General features: G+C 47.1%; 1 protein-coding gene and 1 long non-coding RNA gene across 2 annotated transcripts; one reads left to right on the top strand and one right to left on the bottom strand.

Annotated features, from left to right (window-relative positions):
• The first annotated feature begins 3,650 nt into the window (after window positions 1-3,650).
• LOC310666300 lies at window positions 3,651-4,231 on the top strand. Its single transcript, XR_014505867.1, has 2 exons — window positions 3,651-3,701; window positions 4,110-4,231. It is a non-coding gene; the product is annotated as an uncharacterized lncRNA (long non-coding RNA).
• Window positions 4,232-4,555: 324 nt separating this feature from the next.
• On the bottom strand, window positions 4,556-19,689 carry LOC310666203 (protein S100-A16-like). Its single transcript, XM_083416887.1, has 3 exons — window positions 19,621-19,689; window positions 6,789-6,988; window positions 4,556-5,063 (listed from the first exon to the last, which is right to left on the bottom strand). Exons 1-3 carry the CDS (start codon window positions 19,625-19,627, stop codon window positions 4,899-4,901), a joined length of 372 nt encoding a protein of 123 aa, XP_083273013.1. The 5' UTR covers window positions 19,628-19,689; the 3' UTR covers window positions 4,556-4,898.
• Between the last annotated feature and the right edge of the window lie 290 nt (window positions 19,690-19,979).

The following is a 19,979-nucleotide window of genomic DNA, read 5'->3' as shown; positions in this document are numbered from 1 at the left end:
AAGGCCTGGAAACAATGCCTTATGAGGAACGGCTAAGGGAGCTGGGCATGTTTAGCCTGGAGAAGAGGAGGTTAAGGGGTGATATGATAGCCATGTTCAAATATATAAAAGGATGTCACATAGAGGAGGGAGAAAGGTTGTTTTCTGCTGCTCCAGAGTAGCGGATACGGAGCAATGGATCCAAACTACAAGAAAGAAGATTCCACCTAAACATTAGGAAGAACTTCCTGACAGTAAGAGCTGTTTGACAGTGGAATTTGCTGCCAAGGAGTGTGGTGGAGTCTCCTTCTTTGGAGGTCTTTAAGCAGAGGCTTGACAACCATATGTCAGGAGTGCTCTGATGGTGTTTCCTGCTTGGCAGGGGGTTGGACTCCATGGCCCTTGTGGTCTCTTCCAACTCGATGATTCTATGATTCTATGAGACAAAGCAGGAGGGAGAGGCTGATCTGACTTTATTCTTTCTTATAAGGGGCGAGGTGAGAGGGCAGGGGCCCAATTTAAAGGGAGTGTGTGCCTTCACATGGGGAGTGAGTTTGCAGGGCCCAAGGCATGGACTCCTTGCGACTCCCTTCAGGAAAACAGACTGGCATGAATACACAGATAAAACCTCTAGGTCAATCTGGTTTTCAAGTTTCTCTGAATTTCCCCTACAGCTTACAAATCAACAGAGAGTGTAGTGGTCATGTAGGGTTGCTATGGGGCGCAGGTAGCGCTGTGGGTTAAACCACAGGGCCTAGGACTTGCCAATCAGAAGGTCGGCGGTTCAAATCCCCATGACGGGGTGAGCTCCTGTTGCTCAGTCCCAGCTCCTGCCAACCTAGCAGTTCGAAAGCATGTCAAAGAGCAAGTAGATAAATAGGTACCGCTCTGGCGGGAAGGTAAATGGCGTTTCTGTGCGCTGCTCTGGTTCTCCACAAGCGGCTTAGTCATGCTGGCCACATGACCCGGAAGCTGTACGCCGGCTCCCTCGGCCAATAAAGCAAGATGAGCGCCGCAACCGCAGAGTCATCCCCAACTGGACCTAATGCTCAGGGGTTGCTTTACCTTTACCCATCTTTCTGTAGTTCTTTCTTTCTTTCCCCTTTTCTCTCCCTTTCTATTTTTTTCCTGGTCTCTCCATTTCTTGCCTTTTCTTCTTTCTGAATTTCTTCCTTTTTTAGATCAAGCAGCTGTCTTGTCTTAGTATATTGTAAAAAATGTACTTTGTGATGGGTATGTATTTTTGAAGATCTATGAATAAGCCCCAGTAAATAAAGTTAATTTAAAAGCAGAGAAAGGGGAAAAAGAAAAGAAAAAGAGTTGTTCACAACCTGAGGAGAAGATGGCTGGATGCCAGCAGTCCCTCAGGACAGATCCTGGCAACAAGATCATGTTCCTGCTTCAACCAGCCTCAATCTCTGGGGACCCCCCATGAAACTGCATAAGAGGGAGATGCTATACCATACCCAATTCCCTGCTTCACCTCTCAAGCTTGCCACCCACATTTTCATCTGGTGAGTTGCTTTTAGCTCCTTTTATTCTTCATCGCTTTATCTGAAAAGGTAAAGGGTGTTTCCGTGCGCTGCTCTGGTTCGCCAGAGGCGGCTTAGTCATGCTGGCCACATGATCCGGAAGCTGTATGCCAGCTCCCTCAGCCAATAAAGCGAGATGAGCACTGCAACCCCAGAGTCGGCCACGACTGGACCTAATGGTCAGGGGTCCCTTTACCTTTACCTTTTAGGGTTGCTATGAGGAATTATGAAAGCAAGCCATTGTGTCAGCGGTGAAAGCATCGCTTTGACTGGGTTTGGGTCATTGACATGATTTCTGATCGATCCCATAAGCCTCTGCTTCTCTGCCCCATTTTCTCTATGCCTGACAGTCACGTGCGAAGCATTCTAACACAGATCAGTTGCTTACCAGGCATCCTGGGCCATAAAGATAAGGAGGTAATAATAATAATAATTTATTATTTATACCCCGCCCATCTGGCTGGGCCTCCCCAGCCACTCTGGGCGGCTTCCAAAAAATATTAAAATATTGTAATACATCAAACATTAAAAGCTTCCCTAAACAGGGCTGCCTTCAGACGTCTTCTAAAAGTCTGGTAATTGTTGTTCTCTTTGACATCTGGTGGGAGGGCGTTCCACAGGGCAGGCGCCACTACCGAGAAGGCCCTCTGTCTGGTTCCCTGTAACTTGGCTTCTCGCAGTGAGGAAACCGCCAGAAGGCCCTCGGAGCTGGACCTCAGTGTCCGGGCAGAACGATGGGGGTGGAGACGCTCCTTCAGGTATACAGGACCGAGGCCATTTAGGGCTTTAAAGGTCAGCACCAACACTTAGAATTGTGCTTGGAAACGTACTGGGAGCCAATGTAGGTCTTTCAAGACCAGTGTTATATGGTCTCGGCGGCCGCTCCCAGTCACCAGTCTAGCTGCCACGTTCTGGATTAGTTGTAATTTCCGGGTCACCTTCAAAGGTAGCCCCACGTAGAGCGCATTGCAGTAGTCTAAGCAGGAGATAACCAGAGCATGCACCACTCTGGCGAGACAGTCCATGTGCAGGTAGGGTCTTAGCCTGTGTACCAGATAGAGCTGGTAAATAGCTTCCCTGGACACAGAATTGACCTGCGCCTCCATGGACAGCTGTGAGTCCAAAATGACTCCCAGGCTGCACACCTGGTCCTTCAGGGGCACAGTTACCCCATTCAGGACCAGGGAGTCCTCCACACCTGCCCGCCTCCTGTCCCCCCAAAACAGTACTTCTGTCTTGTCAGGATTCAACCTCAATCTGTTAGCTTTGATGTAGCTTTTGTTAATCTTTAGGTAGATCTTAGGGCCAGGAACAGAGTTCACATGGAGGTGGTAAAATGCCTGTCTTTCTTCCTATGGGTTTGCTAAATGCATTCCTCCTTGGTTCCTGTTTACTTAGCCTAAACATGTATGCATGCTCAAATAGTAAATAGTTCTTTGTAGTTAAGAGGCTTCCTCTGATCTGACTTTGTCCCCCACCTGGGGATTTTTTGAAATGCTCAGAGGCAATCTGATTGGTGCTTACAAACGCTGTGTTAAAGTTCTTTTGTTAATAAAGACAACCTGGGCCAGGGAGTCTTTCTCGCAGGGTCTTGCTGGTCAAGCCTCATGTCCATTGTATTAATCAGGGTCCAGTCTTTCCTTTACCTTCAGAACCCAACAAGAGAGATAGGTTCGTAGAGTTTTCTCCCCCCGGCATCTGCTTTCATACTACAAGAACTTGGATTCACTTGATGAAGATGCTCTGACTTCCGTCAAGTCAGACAGAAGAAAATGCTTCACCCAACCCATGGTTAGTCTGTGGGACTCATTGGCACAAGATGTGCTGGTCGCCGGGACTTCCGGTTTGCTGCGGAGGCTAATGGCAGTGAGCTCCGTCTCGTCCGCTTAAGGGCGATGCGGTTCAGGGCAAATAGAGCCTTGGGGGAGAGCGCCAGGCCCAGGCCCCCCCCCCAGAAAACCCCCACGGAGGAGTGTGGGGGGGGGGTCCAGCAGAGCATGCAAACTCACCCCCCTGAGTTCCCCGGCTGTTTTACTGCGCGGGGGGAAACGAGGAGACTCACGGCTCCAACACACTCTATTGCCGATCGCCGTGATCTCAGATGGCTTTATTTAAGAGAGAGAGAGCCAGGGAGATGCATGGGTGTAGTGATCAGGTGGGATTGCTATGAGGAATTATAACAAATATAGAGTGTGTCAGCAATGAAAGCATTGCATTGACTGGGTTTAAACTATTTTGATATGATTCTTGATCAATCCACACCTCTGCATCCCTGTTCCATTTCTCTTTCTTGACCAGGCACGTACACTGCCAGTTGCTTCGCCGGGCAGGCATCCTGGGTCATCGAAGACAGTGGGCAGCTTCTTTGATGTAGCTTTTCTGATATGTTAATCTTAGGGCCAGGAAACAGATCTCACCTGCAGGTGATAATGGTCACTGTCTTCCTGGCCAAGCTTCTTATCATATTTATTGCTTGTTTATCACGTCCTGGGGTTGACAAATGCACTCCTTTGTAGTTCTGTTTTATTTACCCCATGCTTAATTACTTTTGGTAGTTTAACTTTGTCCCCACGTGGGGTTTGTTGAAATGCCCAGAAGAAATCTGATTGGTTCTTACGAACACTCTGTAAAAAGCTCTTTTGTGAATAAAACGACCTGGGCCAGGGGCTGGAGACAGAGAGATTATTATACGCACCCTTCCCAGAGTCTTGCTGGTTCAAGCCTCTGTGTGTATTCTTACTAATCAGAGTTCAATCCTTCCTTTACTTTGGGAACACCTCGATGGGGGAAGAGGAGCTCATTGGACGGATAATAGCCAGACTAGCTACATGGAGCCTCCAGGTTGAGGGACTGCATATCTCAGCTGGTGACAAAGGGCAGGGATAGGCTCTTCGGGTCTGCCTGGCATAGGAGCACCCAGGAGTAGAATGTAGCAACTAGAAAAGTTTCATTGGGAATTCAGGGTCCTCAATGAGCACCGGAAGCTTGCTCGAGAAAGGTTACCCCCAAAAGGGAGAGGCAATCACATGACTCTGACACTCTGATCCGACTCAAGGCTTTATTGCAACGCTCTTCACAGTCTGACACAGCTGGCTGGATCCCCACGGAACATGGCCACCTCCACCCCACAACCACCCGTCACCCTCCCAGACGCGATACCCCAGTTGCAGGTGTCGAAAAGAATTAAATAAGTGGACGGATATTTTCCAAAGGAATGGTAGAGTTCAGCTTTCAGGCCCAAATGGCAATGGGCCGTGTGATGTGCAGCCCAGCCAGCAGGGGGAGCTGGAATGACGGCAAGGTTAAGGCAGGGAGTCGGAATGTGGGGGGGGGGGGAGATAGAAGGGGCTGGGGGTGGTGCGAGCAGCTGACGTTCTCTCTCTCGCTCTACTTGGTGAACTTGACGCTCTCCTCCTGCTGTCGGATCAGGCAGGAGATTGGGCTGGCGATGCCGCCAATCAGGTTCCAGTACTCGTGGAAGCTGATGAGTCCGTCCTGATTCTCATCCAGGTCACAGATCAGTTTGTTGGCGGCTTGCTTGTTCTTGGTGTCCTGGATGGGGGAAGAGGGGGAATGAAACAAGTCAGAAAAGTGGGACTGGGAGACCTGGAGCCTAAGAGCGTAGACACTTCCACCACATGGGGAAGCAGAGGTCCGCCTTACTAGATGTCGTCTCAAGACACACTTGGGACACCTTTCTGCAAAAGTGGATATGGAAAGTCAAATTGCTCCCTTTAATCAGTGGGTCACAGGTGAGCTTGACTCCTAGCCAAGGAGTGCAATAGACCCTCTTCTCACCACCTAACTTATTTCGTTTAGAAGCACCATGCAATAGCTTATCATTGCCCACGTCTCCATTCATCACCTAGTCCAAGTGTTCAATAGTCCCCCTTCAGACTACTTTCGCTACTATTGCCTTTTGATGCTATGCTACTGCTTGCTGCTACTCACATCTTAGGGTTGGACCTACACACAGGAAAAAATCACTATAAGTAATTCAGAAATTAAATCGTTATAACAAAAAAAAAGCGCTATGTAAAATCGCATAGAATCTTTTTTTTGCTCTCCAGCGCCATCTTGTGTTGCATGTTGATAACGCATTCAAAACGTTCTTTCACTAGGGCTGGATTTAGGTTTGATGAGGCCCTAAGCTACTGAAGGTAATGTTGAAGATTCATTCCCCGTATCTGCAGTCATGGGATCGTTGTCTATCACATGACTGTGTATGTTTTCATTCCACAGAGTGGGAAGTGACGGAGACAGGATGTTTGTGTTACTGTGTGCAGTGAAGTGGGACTATTGTCCTTTGTTCTTTCTCTTTGCTGTCTGATGGTGGAGAGAGAGGGAGCCATGTTGCAGTGCTCTGTGTGTGTTTATATGTAATAAAGTAGATTAGCCAAAATGCTGAGGTCTGTTACACAAGCTACGAAGACTCTGCGGATCCCTAAGTGTGTCGGTTGGCATCGCTCGCTGTGATGTTCAGGCTGAAGAAAGCTTTTGAAGCTCCCGAACAAAAGACCAGGAGGGAGAGAACAAGCCAGTTGGGCATGTGTCCTACTCGAGTGTAGGCTGACCTCCTGACACTTTATATGTCCAGCTGTCCTTTGTCAACAATAAATTGTCACTGTTTTTGTGTGTTGAATATATGCTATATGGTAATTTGTGGCCCTAATAGGTATCTAAAGCCATTTGCACATAACAAAATACATATTTTATCAAAGCAATAGTTGAACTGAAATACAATTAAGAAGAAGTATATTAATAGTAGGGACACAGGTGGCGCTGTGGGTTAAACAACAGAGCCTAGGACATGCCGATAGAAGGTCAGCAGTTCAAATCCCCGTGACGGGGTGAGCTCCCGTTGCTCGGTCCCTGCTCCTGCCAACCTAGCAGTTCGAAAGCACATCAAAGTGCAAGTAGATAAATACGTACTGCTCTGGTGGGAAGGTAAACGGCGTTTCCGTGAGCTGCTCTGGTTCACCAGAAGCGGCTTAGTCATGCTGGCCACATGACCCGGAAGCTGTACGCCGGCTCCCTCGGCCAATAAATCGAGATGAGCGCCACAACCCGAGTCGGTCATGACTGGACCTAATGGTCAGGGGCCCCTTTACCTTTACCTTTATATTAATAGTGAATTGGGGGGGGGCAAGAGAGTGGGGCCCTAAGCTATAGCTTGTTTAGCTCGTACGTAAATCCAGCACTGGCTAGATGGACTGACGGTTTGATCTGGCAATAGGTAGCAGCGCCCTCTGAATCTCCCTCCATCCTTCATCTCACCGTCAACATGTGGTTGAGTTCATGCTTGAGCATCTTCCGGAAGCCACCCTGGCTGATCCCCCGCTTCTTGCTGCAACAGCACCCTTTGCCGGCGTACTTATCGTAGTTCTTCGACAGCGTCTGGATGGCCCACTCCAGCTCAGAGGGGTCGCCGCACATGATGTCTCCTCCTTTGGTTCCTCCTCCTCCTCCCTTGCATCCTAGAGGGAAAACGGAAGTGCGTCATCGATAAGCATCCCTCCGCAATTCATGGACCGGACATATTCCCCAGGTGTGGGGAAGCTTGGGGCCTCCAGATGTAGCTCAAAAAGCCAGGGGAAATAGGAGATCTGTTCCAGCAACGTCTGGGAACCCAAAGATACCCCGTACCTTATACAATGCATAATATTTCGTGCATAAGCCATTCTTTAAAGCATTTCACACAGGGCCGTCTTTAACATATGTGCCGCCAGGGTGCAAAGATCCGCCCAGGGCCCCCAAATTTATTACCGTATATTTCGCTCTATAGGACGCACCCGACCATAGGACGCACCTTGTTTTACAGGGGGAAAACAAGAAAAACAAATTCTCCCCCTCTCTGCTCAGGGCCCCTTCAGCAAAGCAGCAGGAGAAACGGAGCCCCTTCCATTTCTCCTCCCGCTTCGCTGAAGGGGCGCTGTGCAGCTCTTCCTCTCTGCTGAAGCCAGTAGAGTCTTGCTCTCCTGGCTTCAGCAAAAGGAACCCGAAGCCTTTGGAGTGCAGCGTGAGTTCCCGCTGCGCTCCGGAGGCTTCGGGTTCCTTTTGCTGAAGCCGGGAGACCCCTCTCACTCTCCAGGATTCAGCGAAAGCAATGCGAAGCCTCCGGAGCGTGGAGGGAGCGCTCCCTCTGCGCTTCGGAGGCTTCGCGTTGCTATTGCTGAAGCCAAGCAGCCTGCATTCGCTCCATAGGATGCACACACATTTCCCCTTAATTTTTGGAGGGGAAAAGTGCGTCCTATAGAGCGAAAAAATACGGTAATTTCGCGTGCAAGGCGCCATTGAGAATGACAAGCGCCATAGTTGAGTCTGACAAGTGGCGCCATTGTGAATGACAAGCGCCGCCGCTGGCACAGTGCGTCTTTGGTAAATGAGCGCACAAAGTCGAAAGTCCTTTAGTGAAACAGTAAGTATTAAAAAACTGCTTTTATTCTCACCAATCTTTAGGTATACCACAGGTTGTTGTCTTAAGTATCACTAAAATAGATCTCTTCCCCTTTGTAATAAAATGTAGTTGTTTGTGACAAAATATAGTACATAATTATGTGTACGTAACTGAAGCAAAAAAATGCATCCCTGACTTTCTTGCATGAATATAAGTAGCTACTGCTGTAGAGGCAGGAGGGATAAGGAACCAGGATGTTGACTGGTTAAGCAAACGCCTGGTTAAAAAGGAATGTTTTTGCCTGGAGCCTAAAGGTGTATAATGAAGACACCAGGCGAACTTCCCTGGGGAGAGCATTCCACAGACGGGGAGCCACTGCAGAGAAGGCCCTGTTCTCAAGTTGCCACCCTCCGGACTTCTCAAGGAGGAGGCACACGAAGGAGGGCCTCAGAAGATGATCTCAGGGTCTGGGTAGGTTCATACTGAAAGAGGTGGTCCTTGAGGTATTGCAGTCCTGAGCCGTTTAAGGCTTTATAGGTCAAAACCAGCACTTGGAATTGGGCCCGGAAACTAATCGATAGCCAGTGCAGTCGGACCAGGATTGGAATATGCAGCTGTCTCGAACCTGCCACCTTGACATTGTTATCACCACTGACAACTGTACTAGCATTGCAGGGGATGATTATTTATCTTATTCATTTCAGACTACTTGATCGTAAAGAAAACCAACCCGCAGTGCAGTTCACAAAGAGAATAAAACGATAACAGTAAAAACAGTAAGAACAACTATTTGGAACATTAAGGAACCAAGAATAAATTAAAAACATGTTGACATGAATCATCATCCAACATGCCTGGGTAGGCCTGTTGAAACAAAAATGTTTTTTAGCTGGAGCTGGAAAGAGGACGGCGAAGGAATGATGACTCATAGCAACCAGGGTTATCTCAGGGTGCCCTCACGTTGCATCATTCTGCAGGGAGATGGATGTCTCCAGTGGTGGAAGTCACTTCCTGGCTGGAAGATCCTTGAGCAACCAACATATTGTTATGAGTTTGTGAGTGCCAGACTATAATCCTTGGATCTAGCTAGTGTTAGAATCTAATTAAGTCTTAGGACTTGAGGTGCTAAACTGTGTGCTAGGCACTTCTAATCCCTGGAATCAGCAAGTGTTAAGATTGTATTAACTCAGGCTACCTTCCTCGTTTGTTAATCCCCTGGGTGACGGGTCATTACGAGAACAAAGGGATCAAGGGGAGTTGGTATGAGAAGGCAAATGGGTGGGGTCCCTCTCCCACAGCAGAGCTTAGAGTAGAGAATGAGGAGTTAGGCGACACAGAAGGACCTTTTTGGGGGTATTAATTCTGTAAACCCCTCCATCGTAGGTTCAGGTTGTACATATGTGTGAATAACCCATATATCATAAAGACACCACAGTCTTTGCTGTGCCCGATTCCCAAAAGGAAACACAGAATCTGAGTGAGAGCGTGGAACCCGTGAAATCTCACACCGGTCAGAGATGCAGCACTTTGATGTGCGTCAATATTCCCTGTATTAGTTTCATACCCTCCTTTGTTTCTTTATGGCCATTGAAAGTTCCCGAAATGATGGCCCAAATCTGACACTGTCTCCTCAAATAGGTATCTAGATCAGGGTCAGGGAATTTCAGGCCAGGTTGTCGAATGCGGCCCTCTAAGTCTCTTAACCTGGCCTCCATAAGTCTCCCCAGGTCACCCCCTGGCATGCAAAGGAAATGTTCAACCACTGAGTTTGCACAGAGCCTTGCCTTCCCAATGGTCTCCCGTCTTTCCTGCACAGCGACCTCCAGTGGCTGCTCCTAGGAATGCAAGCCAACCGGTTTGCAGGATCCATCCTTCTGCCCTCCAATCTGCCTGTCTTTCCTTCCTTCCTTCCTTCCCCTCCAGGTCGCAACACCCACACTCCAGCACAGGCGATTAACGATAATTATATTTTGGCAGGCACTCTGCCTAGCCCCAGTGAGGCGGGTGCCGGGAGCGAAATCCGCCAAACCAGTCGCCAGGCCTTCGTTGGAATGGAATGCCGCTCCCTCCCAGCCAATCAGAGCGGGCGTAGGAGTGGGGCCAGGCAAAGGCCGCAATTATGGGCTATCCTTGCAAGGCACATCAGCAGCACAGGGTTGATAAAAAGGCACCCGCCGTGTTGGAATCTGCCGTGTCCTGAAATCTCACCTTCCTATCGTTCATTCTATCCCATTCTTGGGTGTGGAAGCTGCCTGGGAAAGGCTGGGAAAACTGAAGCACCGTACATCTAAAGCACATTTGATGCAAATGGCTCTCCGCTGCCCTTTCACCCAAGGCATACTGGGAGCTGCGGATCCCATGCGGATTCCCCCAGGATGCCCAGGGATTTGCAGCTCTGCGGCAGGTGAAGCTCCAGGAATCTTTGGGGGAAGACAGGTGCTTTAAGCCCAGGGCTCCCACTAAGGGAGCCTGTTTATTTATTTTATTTTATTTGGTAAAATTTATACACCAATTGATTGTTAAAACGGAAACGGAAACCCTCAGTGGTTTGCAAAGAAGATAAAACAATGCTATTCTCGCTAAGAAGAATTGGCAGCCAGCTTGGTTCATAAAATATAGAATGTTTGGATGCTAATGACTGAATACTGTACTTTCTTTAACTGCAGGACAGAGAACTGAAAGTATTTTTATCTGTTTTTAACCTTATCTCTCTCTCCCTCCTTCCTTCCTTCCTTCCTTCCTTCCTTCCTTCCTTCCTTCCTTCCTTCCTTTCTCTTTTTCTTTCTTTCTTTCATTTTTCCTGCCTCTGTTCTTTTTTTAGATTAAGTATCTGTTTTATTTCTGTATATTATAAAAAGATACTTTGTAATGGGTACAGATCTCTCTCTCCCCCCCCCCTGTGTGTTTTAGTTATAAAAAAGATAGGAAGAATCGGCAGCCACAATTTAAGACTTTCAGAAAGTTAAAATGCCAACAGGCTAAAATATATATATTAAAACTCTCATCAACTTTCCAAACATTGGAGTAGACTTATTTTTATCTGCCCTGAGTCCTTGTCAGGTGGAGTGTAGATAAATATATTTCTAATAGTAATAGTAATAGGCTTGCTGAACAAGAATGATTTTAGCAGGCGCCGAAAAGAATGCAGTGAAAGAGCTTGCCTGGTGTCAAGTGGCAGGGAGTTCCAAGGGGCAACCAGCACCGACCCCTGAGCAAAAGTGTGATCCGACAACAAGGACTCGCTTTTGCCAGCGATTGCATTGCAGCATCCTGCACTCAGTGCAACTTCCCTAGATGTGGGGGCCACATTTCAATATGAGGGCCACATTGCCTTCAAAGTAACCTTTCAGGGGCCGCACGTGATGCCAGCATCAGACCGGGGCTGGGCCAACAGTGAGAAGGGCAAGAGAATTGTCAATTTCCTTTAGAAATTGCGGGAGATTTCTGAATGTACATCTTGTTTTTTTGGCAGCAGTTGCTGAACTTTTTTATTCAAAATCTCCAAAAAAGAGAGAGAAGATTTTGAGCCATTTCCCAGTGAATTCGCCAAAAAATGAACACTTCCGACATGACACCTGGGTTTTACCGGACATTTCCCCCCAATTTCCTGAAATTCTGCGCTATTTTCGAAGGACTAATCCTGGATACGTCCGGGATAATTCCAGATGTATGGTAGCCCTACATTATCCCACTTCAAAAACTGAAGCATGGACATAGGCCAGTGCTGGAGAGAGAGTTCTGAGGGCCAGTCAGAGAGACACAGAGGGCCACATGTGTGGAGTTACTAGGAATTATGCTTTCTCCTAGGCTCAATAATCCATACAGCATGGCTATTAACAGTTATCAAATTGACTAGGTTTATTGCACGCCCTTTGGAAAAGATTCAAAGTCCAGAGCTGCTTTTCCCAGAAAAAAGAGAGGAGCCTGAAGTGCTCAAAGTCGTTAAGCAATAAAAGCCTCATTAAGTGTTTCCCCACTTTTCAGGATGGGCTGACGTCACAGGATGTCCCAACATCCAGGAAGAAGAAGGGAAAAAAACCTCCCACAAAATACAGAATAAGAAGGTGGGAGTTGGCCTTTCCTGATCTGGATGTCTGGATGATTTATTTATTTTTAATCATAATGATGCAGTTGTTTACTCAGATCTCCTCCGTAAGTGACATCCTGTTCGTTGTGGAAATCGGGGCAAATTCTGCCCGAAGGGACAGGCATCTTGAATTTTCCTTCAAGCACCAGGAATGAGAAACAAATTCTCTGTTGCCCCTAAGTGGAGTTTGGAGCGGGTGAGAATCAGAGCAATTTAGGGGCTCTCATGACAGGCTGCAGGGATCCCAACCAGCTCTGATCTCTAGCAGAGGCAAAAGATCTAGAGGAATGAACCTCTGCTCCAGGAACCTAAAGTGGCCCTCCGGTTGTCTCTATGTGGCCCCCTTGGAATGCTCCCTAGGCCACATGCCTTCGATCCAAGCCACGTCCCTCATTGTCTCACACCCTGAGTGTCTTTTCCTGGCTGGAATCAGTCCTTGAACTCTGGTACTTACCGTATTTTTCGCTCTATAAGATACACTTTTTCCCTCCTAAAAAGTAAGGGGAAATGTGTGTGCGTCTTATGGAGCGAGTGCAGGCTGCGCGGCTATCCCAGAAGCCAGATCCCTCTTGCTGTTCTGGCTTCTGGGATTCAGAATATTTTTTTTTCTTGTTTTCCTCCTCCAAAAACTAGGTGAGTCCTATGGTTTGGTGCGTCTTATAGAGCAAAAAATATGGTATATTCCTATTAGCAGTAATAGCAGTAATACAACAGCAGCTGTATTGTATTGTATTGTATTGCATTGTACAGTCGTATCTTGGTTCTCGAACAGAATGCGTTCTGGGAGTCTGTTCGACTCCCGGAACTGTTCTAAAACCAAAGCATGGCTTCCAATTGGCTGCAGGAGTGTCCTGCAGCCAATTAGAAGCCACGGAAGCTACGCCGAATGTTAGGCTTCCGAAAATCGTTTGAAAACTGGATCACTCACTTCCAGGTTTTGATCATTCGGGAGCTGATTTGTTTGGGAGCTAAGGCATTCAGCTTCCAAGGTACCAGTACAGTATAGTATAGTATAGTATAGTATAGTATAGTATAGTATAGTATAGTATGTTGTTTAGTCATTTAGCCGTGTCCGACTCTTCGCGACCCCATGGACCAGAACAATCCAGGCATAGTATTAATATAGTATAGTACTAAAAGTATTAGTATTAATTAGACGTGTTAGTTATTATTACCCAGAGGTCTTCAAGTGAATTACATTTTAAAAGCATTAATATAAACATCATAAAAACAGCAATTGCTTCTTGCTTGCCAAGATAGAAAATTGAGTAGATTCTAGTCTATTTTACAGAGGTAAAATTTGCACCCATTGCTCCACCCACTTTGCCTGTGGCTCCACCCAACACTGACATGTGGCCCCTCAAAAGTTGCCCAGAAGTGAAGGTGGCCCTCAGGCTTTGAAAAAGTTCCTGGCCTGGTGGCAGGAACAGTTTTAATCAGATTGTTCTTGGGATATGATTCTTATCTTATTATTATTATTTTAAAAGTAACAAAATGCTGATTAAATTAAGGGCGGGATGACATTTCTGGGTCACCACCTGTTTAGCAATCTGGTCCCCCGCCCTCCTCAAATTAAACTCTTCCGGCCTACAGTTCCAATCCAAAACAATGCTTAGACGTTTGCGGAAGATTTCAATATCACTCCGTCCCAAATGTCCCATCAGCAGAATAACCTGAAGACAGGGTGAGCGAAGAACTCTTAGCAGGTCTCTCCAGCATTTTTGTTACCATTACAAAAAAGTATCCTAGGACATTGTAGGGATTCATTCATAAATGAGCCACAGGGATTCATTCACATAATGACCACGGCGATTCATTCATAAAATAACCTGGGATCCATTCATAAAATAACCATTGCAAAACAGAAATTCGGAGTGCGATCATTTCCCACTCGTCTCCCTGGCAGGGATGTTCTGCTTTGGGGCGGATATTCCACCCTATTGGCCAAGCTTCTCATGGAGATTTTTCGCCGTCAATTTGACCCCATCCAGGTGCCCTGGACCATAAAAAGGCTGAAAGCTGGACCATGTAGAAGGCTGATCGCCGAAGAATTGATGCTTTTGAATTAAGGTGCTGGAGGAGACTCTTGAGAGTCCCATGGACTGCAAGAAGATCAAACCTATCCATTCTGAAGGAAATCAGCCCTGAGTGCTCATTGGAAGGACAGATCCTGAAGCTGAGGCTCCAATACTTTGCCCACCTCATGAGAAGAGAAGACTCCCTGGAAAAGACCCTGATGTTGGGAAAGATGGAGGGCACAAGGAGAAGGGGACGACAGAGGACGAGATGGTTGGATAGTGTTCTCGAAGCTACTAGCATGAGTTTGACTAAACTGCGGGAGGCAGTGGAAGACATGAGTGCCTGGCGTGCTCTGGTCCAGGGGGTCACGAAGAGTCGGACACGACTAAGCGACTAAACAACAACAGCAACAGGTGCCCTGCAGCCCTTTCTGCCCCATCCTTGGAATTCCTCCTGCCCTTAGATGCCACCCCACTTGCAAGTGCATATATGTGACACGTCACTGCCAGCTGCATTGCTCTGGGGTGATAAGGCAGGAAAACATGGGAGGCCGTCCCCACCCACCACGATAGGGAAGCAGGACAGGTTCCTAAAACTCTTGCCCAACCGCCAGGGATCTGGTCTCTCCGGCCCGTCCTGACTCTGTAGAGGAATGTTTTGATGCAGATGACGGCATCCTGCAAATTAGCCGCACATGCGCGAGAGGAAACAGAAACAAGTTGTCTCCTTTAATTCTAGCAACAGGGCACCTTTGTTAAGAAACCAGAAGCGCTCCTACTTGGTATTGTAGGGAATGAGATAAATAAGAAAGATAGGAAAATATTTTTGTACGCAGTAACAGCAGCAAGAATATTGATAGCTCAGAAATGGAAGCAAGAAGAACTACCAACACTGGAAGAATCGAGAATGAAGATGATGGACTTTGCAGAACTGGATAGAATGACAGGAAGAATTCGAAATTGCCGAGATCAGAGATTTACTGAAGAATGGGGAAAATTCTCAGAATATATGCATAATTTAAGTGGAAAACAAATAACGCTTGTAACTTTTAATGAAGCTTTGTAAAAAAGAAAGATTAAAATTGGAGTGAAACAAGATTTAATTTACAAACTAGATGAGATTTCAGAAATGTGTGGGAAATTAAGAAGGGAAGGAGTACCAGCCAAGTTGAGGGAAGTCAAAAAGTGAGAATGGTTTTAAAAAATTGTATGAATTGTATTAATTTGTTTTATTTGTAAACTGAATAAAAATTACATTGAAAAAAAATAATAATTCTAGCAACAGGGGGGTTAGCCAACATGGTACCGCCTGGATGTCTCTGGGCACCGGCTGCTGGCACAAAAGCACCTGCTAGGGCAGAATTTGGCACACCGACATTTCAAATGGATCAGAGAGATGCAGGAAATGTTTTCTCCCACGGATAAGCCGGGTGAGGAGGAGCAGCCCAGGTGTGTGAGGTTTCAAAGGCGTTTTGTACCTAGCAGACTGAGCAAGAAGGGACTTGCCCATGTCACACCCTTGATGGGTTTCTCCGTTCCTTCCCACCTGGTCTGGCAAGCTCTCGCAAGGTTGATTTGATTTTCAAGAACACCAGGAGAGCCTGGCAGCAGGATCAGGCCAAAGGCCCATCTAGAACAGCACCCTGTCCTTGCAGCAGCCAGCCAGATGGGAAGCCAATGCAGGGCGCATGACAGCAATGCTCCCCGCTTGCAATTCCAAAGGACACATGATTCGGAGCCTTGGTTGTTTCCAGTGTTAAGGCGGTAGACTGCCTTAGAACATGGAGGTTCTCTTCTGAACATAGCAAGAGTTCTTCCTAACCTGGACGCTTCCTGCCATCGCTTCCTGTGATGTGCGGCCATCCTCTCTCCTCAAAGGAAGAGGGTTCAGCACTCTGCACATGCTTAAAGGTGCCTTCCTCTTTCCTATGAATCTGTATTTCCTGGCACGTTGCTGCCCGGTCTAAGTCACAGCATGCCAGGGAAGCCATCTTCCAAATTCCAGTTTATTATTTAGAGCTCATCAGCAATTTTAACCAGGTTGCTGAGGCAGAATAACAGGCTGGATTCCTGCGGGCCTGGAAACGTTTTAATTACTGCTTCCAATTCATCCAAGCTAGGAGCAAATGTGCTGTGTTCCAACCCAAACCCTTAACCTTACTTTTGGGGGTGTACTGCCTGATGATAAAAGCAATCATTTTTAAAAATAAATCATAATAGACCCCCAAAGTTGTGTCATCCTGGCTTTTTATTCTGTGGCTGAAGACCCATCGCAAATTTGGTGGCTGCCTACGCACTTATCTGTCCCTGACTCATTCTTTTTTTAAAATGAGAATTCATTTATTTTAAATATGTGTGCACCACATCTTCATGATTGGGGCTCAAGGCAACTTTCTGGGGTAATAAATGATTGTGGGGGAAAATCAACGAATTAATGAGAGGAAGGGCAGTAGCTATTGGAAATATGAGAAAGCAAGAGCAACTGAAATTGATACTTTTGCCCAACTAGGAATGTTCTAAGGCAGTTTAAGTTACTCATTTTTGGAATCCTCATTTTTCCAGTTTGAAATTTGAGTCTCCGCATTTCTGCTGCAATTTTCGTTTTTTAAAAAAACCCTCGTGAAAACCCACCAGCATTTTGGAGTGGATTTCACCTAATAATTAAATTTTTTTCCATATACAGTTTTGACAAAGCAACACATTTTTGTAAGCCTTCCCCCCTAATAGAATGCATTCTTCTAAGCTATTTTCATCAAGGCATCAACTTTCAGGCACACTTCGGCCTAACAGAAGATTTCTTTTTGTCAACCTTGGTTGGAGGACAGCATTGCAAAATTCAGAGAAAGTTCAATTGCGAAAGACGGCTCCATTTCAATTCTCAGATCATTTCAGCAGCCGCAAACCTGATCAGCTTGCCTTTAAACTTGAACTGAATTGGAAACCACCACCCATGTCTACTCCTCATCATTCCAGTTCCAAAGAACATCCTCTTCCACTGAGTTATGGAAGCTCCTTGTTTTCCCAGTGGATCTTTCCCACGCCTTTGCCCTGTCTTTTTGAAAATCCCAATTTGGAGATGGTCAAGAGCTGAGAAACAAACTCGCTTATGGAAGCTAGACTTCTGACACTGCTTCCATGGGGACCTCTAGATGGTGTTGGCTATTTATTTTAGGATGGTTAGATGCATATCCAGATGTGGAAGTCTGCGTAGAAGCTTCCTTCCTGGCCGTAAAGACGTCAGCTTTCAGAACTTACATGAAATGTCCCACAGAGCTATTGGCAGACCCACATTGAAACAGATTCATTCAGTACAGAGGGGTGGGCAAACTTTCTTAGAGGAGAGGCTGTGTCCTTCAGACACACCCTCCACAGAGAAGTCTCTAAGTATTATTGCTGGGCTGTGATTGTTCGTATTTGGTCCATCAAGCTGAAACTTGTCGTAGTTTTTTACCTTTCCTTCCCTCCCGTCGGCTGTTTCGACAGTTCGTCACGATCTGAGGCTCTTTCTGAAAAGTGTGTGCTCCTTTGAACATAGGAAGGTATGTTCATACAGAGGCAGACCATTGATCTATCTTGTTCAGTATTGTCTGGCAGCTGCCCCCCAAGGCTTCGGGGAGGAGACATTCCCAGCCCCACCTGGAAAAGCCATGGGGTATTGATCCTGGCACCTTCTGTGGGCAAGAGAGTTTACCCAGTAGTCGGACATCTGCCTTGCATGTCGAAGGTCCCGAGTTCAAAATCTGGCATCTTAAGGTCGGACTGCATCCTCCAGGTGGTGTTGAACTTCCGCTATCATCTGTCCTGACTGTTGTCTGAGGCTACTGGGAGTTGTAGTCCAAAATGTCTGAAGGCCACCATAGTGGGGAAAGCCCTCAGCTAGATGGACCAATTCAATTATTCTGCAACGATTCTGGGCATGCTTACTTGGGAATAAAGTCCAGCTCTGTTCTGTGGGACTTAGGTCAATGTGTAATAATAATAATAATAATAATAATACCCTGCCTGTCTGACTGGGTTGTCCCAGCCACTCTGGGTGGATTCCAACATACATAAAAACATATTAAACAGTACACATTGAAAGACTTCTCCACACAGGGCTGCCTTCAGGTGTCTTAAAAGTCATCCAAGTGGCTTAAAAGGCACTCCTTTTTTAGGCTGTCCTTGGACCACTAAACCTAATCTGATATAGACAGGCAGCTGCCTTTCATCCTTGGGAAGGGGGCACCTAAACCAATGTGCCCTTTCAATCATCATCATCTCAGACAGGTGGCCAAGAGCAATGGGTTGGGTTCAGACCAAACAAGTTGCACCTAGACCCTATGGAAATCCATGTTTTCAAAAAGCGGTTAGCCATGGCTGGGGATAAGCAAACATGTCGGCTTCCCTGTTTCTCAATTTCTCATTTCCCCAGTATGAAAGTTCTCCATATTTCCACATCTGGTTGAAGCTTCCTTTTAAAATCCTCTTGAAAACTCACCAGCCCTTTCCTAAAGATTTCTCCCGACACACACACTTTTTTCGTCAAGCCAGCTTCGCAGATGTGCTATGCACATTTATACACTGGCTTCACCCTGACGGGTGTGTTTTTCAGACACATCGCTGCACCGCAAAATGTGGAACAGTGCAAGTTCTCTGCGCAGAACGCCTGTCCTTAAGAGCCGGTTGCTGGAGCAGGCCAAGAGCCCATCTAGTCCAGCATCCTGTTCAAACAGTGGCCGACCAGAGGCCTGCAGGTCACCCACAACCAGGATTCGAACACAAGCCCCACCTGTGGATCCCAGTAACTGGTATTCAGAAGCTGCTCAGTCTCTCTTATACCAAAGCTTAAAAAGTTAGGAGGCTGCCTTGTACCAGAGCACATCACTCATGGGCAATCGGCTGACCACACAGTGGATGGATTCTTGCTAAGAATGCTGGACGTGACGTGATCCAGCCAAGAGGTGCTCACAAACAGGACTTGCGCACTTGTTCAGGGGAAAGGCTGTAGCTCAGGGGTAGATGGGATGATTTTCATGGAGAATGTCCTCAGTTTAATCGCAGACATCTCCAGGAAGGGATGGGAGGAACAGATGCCCTTCCCCAAGCTGGGAACTGTGGACAGTTTTGGTCCTAGATGGACCTTTGGTCTGACTCAGTAGAAGACATCTCCCTATAATCCGAAGGTATCATCAGACGCAGATTGGTTAGGATTTAGATCCTAGCTCTGCATAACTTTGGCACACATGGGTGGGCTCCTGGAATCCAGTAAACGAAGGAGACCGCACAAGACTTTCAGCGTAGCCCAACCCAAGTCAAGAACCAGTGGTTTGGTGAGACCCTAATACCACCTCTGGGTTCTTTATTCCTTTCCCCGATTCTGATCCCAACCCCCCAACCCCCACATCTCTTTCATCCCAGATCTTTTCGCTTCCCAGGGACATTTCGTTGGCACGCCAGTCGGACGACGGCACTTGCTCCACCAAGACCTGTAGAGACATGTCCTCAGAAACTTCCTAGCTACATTCCAGGTTGAAAGAAGACCAGCGTCTTGCCGTAGGGTCCTTAGAAAGAAGCCCTTTCCCCCCATGCGATAAACAAACAGACAGCGACGTGTCGGATATTCCTTACCTGGCATGGTTGTGTTGTGGGCTGTGTGTCTCTCGTCGACCAAAGACTTCTGAGTCCGTCTGCCTGTTTCGTCCTGGCGCTGGCAGGAGTTGGGCTATATGAGATTAGACACCACCCACCTCTTGAATCCACCCAATGCCTGTGTCACGAGGCCAGCCCCAACTTCCTTTTAAAGAGAAACATTCCCTCCCCTCCTGTGGCTCAGACACTCTTTTTGGGGCGTTCCTCCTCTGCAACTCACCTGGCATCAGCAGGCAAGCCATTGCAAAACCAGAGGATGCGCCTCGTGGTCCTTCTTGTTCTTCCTGCTGCTGATGCAGAGCATCGCCCACGCTCTGTGCTGGTGTGTAAGGCCCAAG

The sequence above is a fragment of the Podarcis tiliguerta genome, assembly GCF_965153285.1.
Source record: "Podarcis tiliguerta genome assembly, chromosome: 16".
NCBI lineage: Eukaryota > Metazoa > Chordata > Lepidosauria > Squamata > Lacertidae > Podarcis > Podarcis tiliguerta.
This window is presented reverse-complemented; position numbering and strand designations above follow the sequence as displayed.